Source organism: Medicago truncatula, chromosome 2 (assembly GCF_003473485.1).
Source record: "Medicago truncatula cultivar Jemalong A17 chromosome 2, MtrunA17r5.0-ANR, whole genome shotgun sequence".
In the NCBI taxonomy this organism is placed as follows: Eukaryota; Viridiplantae; Streptophyta; class Magnoliopsida; order Fabales; family Fabaceae; genus Medicago; species Medicago truncatula.
In genome coordinates, this window is record NC_053043.1 from 40,561,151 (window position 1) to 40,568,008 (window position 6,858).

General features: G+C 31.1%; 1 protein-coding gene across 1 annotated transcript; it reads right to left on the minus strand.

Annotated features, from left to right (window-relative positions):
- Positions 1–255: 255 nt before the first annotated feature.
- LOC11407907 (probable terpene synthase 2) lies at positions 256–3,620 on the minus strand. Its single transcript, XM_039831105.1, has 7 exons — positions 3,474–3,620; positions 2,433–2,715; positions 2,059–2,314; positions 1,650–1,868; positions 1,374–1,515; positions 747–992; positions 256–561 (listed from the first exon to the last, which is right to left on the minus strand). Exons 1-7 carry the CDS (start codon positions 3,618–3,620, stop codon positions 256–258), a joined length of 1,599 nt encoding a protein of 532 aa, XP_039687039.1.
- Between the last annotated feature and the right edge of the window lie 3,238 nt (positions 3,621–6,858).

Below are 6,858 nucleotides of genomic sequence, written 5' to 3' on the forward strand. Positions count from 1 at the left end.
CATTTAAAATGTGTGAATTCCAACCACAAAATTACTTTGAAAAAAAAAAAATAGTATGAAGGTAATTTAGATTTCAAATTGTGGCATTACATACCTTTGAATTATCAAAACAAATATAAAACCATTTAACAATTAAACCAAATGCAATAGTACGAAGGTAATTTAGAATTCAAACTGTAAAACGATTCATGACTAAGGAACTAAGATGGATTAAACTGGAAAAATAGCCACTTATTATAACTGATCTTGCTTCTTCTACTCGCATTGCTCGATGCTTATAGGATCTACAAGCAGTGCAGCAATGTAATCTTTGAGCAGATCTGGATTTGTGTATTTATCCTCAAAGTCTTCGTATATGAAGTGAGTTCCTCGCGCAAAATTAAGAATACATTCAAGCACTGGCCTTGGAATGTGGTGTAATTTTAGGCACTCTTCATTCATAACTCTCCATAAATCTTCAATCTCCTTGAGAATGAGTTTATAAGCCTCTTCTTGTGATATGTCATATTGCTTCATGCAACAATCAACTGCAGAGGCAACATGCACCCTTTCGTGCTCAAACTGTAAATAAACCATCCAAAACTTTTATAAATGAAGAATATCCCAAAATTAATTTTGCTTTTTAAGCAAAGGATAAATGAATTAATTATGATAGATTATTATTAAATTAAACACGAAAGTTCAACTTAACAAAAAAGAAATACTACTCTTGTAAAAAAAATAAAAAAATACTTGTACTGTAGTACCTTATTTGTGGATATATCGTCCGTGAGTCTACCAAAAATTGACACAGCATCGATGATTGTTGGGTAGTTTAAAATCCAATTAACTAACTCTTCGTTTGAAAGTTCTCCAAACACAAGAAAAGTTAGTATTAAATTTGGAATTGAAGTGCTTGCTAATCCATTAACCTTGTATTCATCATATGTTGGAATATATCCTGCTTTGCACCATTTTGCTTCAACCAAATAGGCTCGTGCCACTTTATAAAACTGAAAACAAATAAAAATATTGATCAATAAATTAATTGAAAACCGAAAGATAGGGAATATAAAGTAGGTTTTGTCTAGAAGTCCTAGCTCAACTGACAAATGCCGAAATTGCAAGGCCGGACGTTGTGACCCGGGTTCGAACCCAGAACCTCACAGTTGTGTGTGAGTTTATTTTCAGTGGATTACCACTTCATCTAAGACCAAAAAAAAAAAAATAAAGCAGGTTTTGCTGCTGCGGTGATTAGGTTGGTTTCAGGTTCGATTCTTACCACCGATAAATACTACTCCACAATTAGGATACTAACATTTGTTGTTCCAAAAATATTTGAAAAATCAAAAAATAATTGTTAAGTTATGAAATATAGGAATTTGGAAGCCTACATCTTGTTTAATATATGGCAACACCAAACTTGATTTTCCAATCTCTACAATTGTCCTCTCCATTTCATCATAGAATTCTACAATTGTATTAAATACAACTTGCATGCACTCTGGAAGGGATTGAATGAGACTGATATCCCACCTGAAATTGAGACAAAAGATGGATAATGATAAATGGTCCAATAGTATATATGTATAAAACAAGTAAAAAAGAAGAAAAAAAAACAAAGATTTATTATAATCAGTATAAAACTTGTCCATAGGACTCAAATCAACCTCTGGATTGCCTGTGTGAATAGTTCAAGTTCTTCAACTGTGCCGTAGGCATCATAAGTATCATCTACAAGAGAAATAACTGATATCAATTTCGCCACAATCTTTCTGGCAATGCTATCTTTAGGCACATAGGACATGGCTAATGGCCAAAAGTAAGCCTCAACCACTCTATCCCTTGCATAAGGGACTTTTGTTACAAAGTCTGATTTTTTCCACCATCTGCAATACAATTCATATCATAAGAATTTATCAAGCTAAAAGTTTCCCAAACGGTAGAAGTTATTCTTACTTGGTGATACTGCCGATTTCTTTTTGATGCATTTTTTGTAGCATGTTGTAATCTAATTTTGCAAAGTTTAAAAGAACTTTACTTTGGGAAGATTCTTCACCATAGGAAGAAATGTAACACCTTATCTCAACCCTAGGAACTCTCTTGTAAAGAGGTGTCTTTAAGCAGTGACGTACTTGTGTAGCAAGAAAAGGACTCACTTGATTGGTTTCCAAGGTATTTAGTTTAGAGTATGTGAAATCAAGTGCTTCATCTAATATATCTTCACCATGAATCATTAAATGTGCGGCTTCGTACAACCTCCACATTCCTTGTATATCTTTGGAAATCTTTTCATTGAAGTTTCCTTTAGGGTTTTTGAATTTTTCAAATATATCTGTCAAAATTCATTCACAATTTTAATATTAGGCCTTATGAAATTTATTGCTATTTTTAAGAATATATGTTTATAATAAAAATAAATAAATATATATGGCATAAAAATGTCAGCATACCTGAAGACATGTGATGTCCTTTTTGCCTAAGCAAACGAAATACTAACGCAAGAAAGTGAAGGTCACCTTCTTCTGAGGTCATTTCCTTATTGTCACTAAAATTGTTGTGAATTTGTTCTAACGCTTCATCAATTTCATGTTCAAATTGATAAGATATTCCCAAACGTTGCAATGAGTCAATGAGGTTTAGTATTTGTGCCATATCATTCCTTGAAGATAGTAAAAGTTTCTTCACTTCCTCTTTTTGCATTTGTACTTGTTGCATCATATTGTCATCGATTTCCTGCGGTCAATAAGTAACAAGGACTGGAATATTTACATTGCATTTAAATTTCTAAATATAAATCTCTGAAGACAAAATTAGGTTTAGTTTACATGTGCAACTAAATCTCTTTAGTTAGGGTTTCTTGATGAATCATTCTTATTTGTTGGATTAAATTAATAAAGTTTTACATTTAGTTTATGTTTTGATTGTCAGATTTAGATTGATCAGCTATATTGATTGCATTTTAAAGGTTGAAAATACATGAACGTTCTATATGTAAAAGAAAGTTGAGTTATCTGATCTCTTATATATAACATTGGAGGGAGTACTTTACGATAACCGGATCCTATAATTGATTTACTTTTTTATGAATGGCACATTGAATAAATAAAAATGTTCAATGCAATACTACCGTTCCACATATACAACTTAAGATAAAACTCCAACGTACGTAGTTAACTATTGTTGATGTTTTTTTTCTTCTTAAGTTGTATATGTGGAACGGTAGTTAAATATCGCCAGAAAGATCGAACGGTAGTTAATTACTGTTGGGCAAAAACGTTTTTTTTTCTGCGTTTTTATGAAATTTGATGTGTAAAATTATTTTTTCTAACGTATTTACTTTCAAAAAAAAAATGTTCAATCTAATGTGGATATCTTTAAAAATTGATTTCAAAGGTGAACCATTGCTATATCACAATAACAATATCCATACTAACGCGTATGTATATAAATGTACGTAAAATATTGCATGCAAAATAAAATATATGTAGTACCATTGATTCAGAATCATATTTTAGGAAAAGATGTCCCCAGATGCAAGGACGAAAATTTGCAATTGGTCGTTTGAAGTCAGAGACTGCATGTTGAGTTGAATCAACTTGTGCACAAGCTGCAAGAGACTTGGTCTGAGAATATTCCATTTTATGATACGTTGGTGATGGTAATAGCCAAAGACTAGTTTTATTTTTGTGGTGAGAATGATCTTTGGTTAGCAGTATAAATAGTACTATAATGCACAAGGTGTTAAGCATAAGGGAGTGTCTATTACTCCCTCCATACTTCATCATTATTTATATCTACCAAACAAGAGTACTCTTCATTATTATCATTTCCTACTTTCTCTTTACTCATGCTGTAACTTTTTAATGCAACGTGTAGATAGATAAGCAACAACTCACAGCGACGACTTGAGGTCCTTCAAGTCAAGGTTAAATATTTTTATGATTTTTCTTATTTTGCTGAGGATAACATTTGTTTTTTTTACGGGTTTTGCTTATTGGTGCACGGAGAGTAATATGATTAAGGAATTCGTTAGTAAAAAGTTTGTTTTGAAAATGTAAACTTTTAGTTTATCTTAGCAATAATTACACAACTTTTTATTTTAAAAATTACTTATTTTAGTACTTTAACTAATACTTCAAGGGCACTTATTAACATTTTTCTTTATTTATATATACAAGACAAGATAATATCTTGACGACATGCTGCTCAGGATAAAACTAGAATTTCATTAGATTTTTTCAAAGAGATAATTACATTTGTGTCCGTTCATGTATCTATACTTTGTTGTATTGATACTACTTAGTCCATTTGTCCTCTTTTTTTTGTCAAGTAGTTTAGTGACTTGAGGTCACACATTTTAAATGTGAAGAAGTGGGATGTTCGGAGTTCGAACCTCAGCCCATGCATATAGTATGCAATGTTCCTCCAATTGAGATAACCTCACAGGACCCATTTGTCCCCTCTTTTTACCGTGTTAATGTGTGTATTTTATTATGTTTGTATAATTTTGATTTCAATTTTTAAATTTTAAATATTAATTGAATTTATTTGTACATAGATTTATCTACAAATTTTTGCAAAAACATATAAAAAATTATTTTATCAACTCGACATATTTTTGTTTGTCTGTGTATAAAATAAAAATAAAATAATGAGCATTATCTATCTTATTGATTATATACATAATATGTCATTTGGTCCCCTAATTAATTACCAGTTTTCATTTTGGTTTGATAATTAATAAAACAAATCTTTTGGTCCATCAGGTTTGCCTCCGTTAATCAAATAAATCTCTGACTGTTAAGTTTAACCCCAAATGTCTATCGTTGACCAACCTTAAGAGTGGTCCACCATAGACCTTATTAGATTTTTTAATTTAAACTGTTTGATCTGATTTTTTTAAATGATTATCACTAGATTATATGTGTCATTGTAACTTACAGTGTACCAACATCAACTAATTTTTTTTTTCTTTCTTTATTCATCTTCTACCTTACTAATCTCCATTATCTTCAACTCACATTCATCAACATTCATAAGAAAATATTAAAAAAAAAAATACAGAAATAACAACTATCAACACCAACAATACATAATCTTTTTTTTTTTTTTGTGGTGGTCAAGATTCGAACCCGGAGCTTGCATATATTATGCATTGTCCATACCAACTGAGCTAAACTCACGAGGGAATGGATTGTCCCCCATGAGCTTTTTCTCCGGTTTTCTCCCTTGATTAGTTGATTCAATCTCAGGCCTCCATTTTTTCTAATGACATATCAACAACAACTAATTAAATAAAATGGATTTTGATTGTTTCCTTTCCTATTTTGGTATGTCATATATCATTGGAATCCCTATATTATTGGCATGTGTTCACTGTGGGATGCATTGAAAGCATCAAAGCGACTTGTCTGCGAAATAACGACAAAAGTTATGGTGCATAAGTTATTTCCTTATGCACCGTGCATAAACATATCACAACCATCAGATTTCTTTTATTTTGAACAAAAATGGTTTTGGCTCACTTTAGGGGTGTAGGAAGCAATTATGTTTGGATTTATGCACGGTGCATAAGGATTTCCTTATGGACCATAACCACTCTCCGAAATAACACCACACATACAAGTTTATGGGAGAGGGGGTTCTCTAGGGTTTTTTCTCTCCTGTTTCCTCTTGTGAATAGATCTCATCCCTTCATTTATTTAAATGAAAAATCAATGGATAGAAGTAAAACACATAATGAGATGTTGTTTTCTCTATTTCATGTCGTTTTGGCTATCTCCAATTTCCCCTTTTTTGCTCACAAACCCATCTCAACATTGAAATCAAACGAGTACTCTACATTAATTTTTAATCTGTAAGCCATATGGATGAAAATCAAATCAGTTTAATTTTTAATCAATCATAAATTCTAATACATTTCATCTTATCATGTATCAATAGTGGTTGGGCTAGCAGAATGAGATAGAATTCAACAACGTGATAAATTATTGTTCAAATTTCGATTGTAAGAAGTGATTTCAATTAGTATTTAATATTATCTCAAATATGATTAGATATATATAATGAAGTGAACCTATTAAAAAAACTAAAAAAAAAAAAAAAAAACTCATATTAATGATATTGTAAGAAGATTGGTTATGTATTCGAACGAGTACTCTACATTGAACCACATAAATACTAAGAAAAATTACATTGACCTCCCTTAAATTTTCATTGAATGTAATAAACACTCCCTCGACTTCGTAGCTCTTAACACCGTTCATGTTAAGAGCTACATAAAGATACCTGCTCACAAATAAACCACTCAGTAAAGATTATTCTCGATAGAAGAAGAAGGACAAGAAGTCAGAAACTACTATTCATTTATAAATCTTGTAGTTATTTCACCTTTTTTTGTCCATAACTGGTGTATAATTTCATCTGTCCCTCTTTCCTTTATTTTATTTTGGGGTGATATTTCAAATCCCTTATTGAGTTGGGGATCTATTGTCAGGATTGTGTTTGGGAAGACGTGGTTTCGTTTTTATGAAGAGCCTGTTGTTGTGAAAGTTCAATTGTGGCCTTCTCATAAATGAAAATGAGTAACGTCATAGGAACAAGATTAGAATAATTGTTTGTTAATTGCTTAAGGTGGAGATTCATACCCAAAATCATTGTCTCACTATTGTAAATTGCAACTAAAACATAAAATTTATTTGACCATTGTAGTTTTTCTAGCCAATTAGTCAAATATTCAAGATACTTATTAGTGATAATCTATTTTATGAAACTATAGCCAACAACATGAAATAAAGCTATTAGGTACTTCCTTCGTTCTAAAATATAAACAAATTTTACTTTTTAGGTTCATTCAATTAATGATGTATGTAGTCC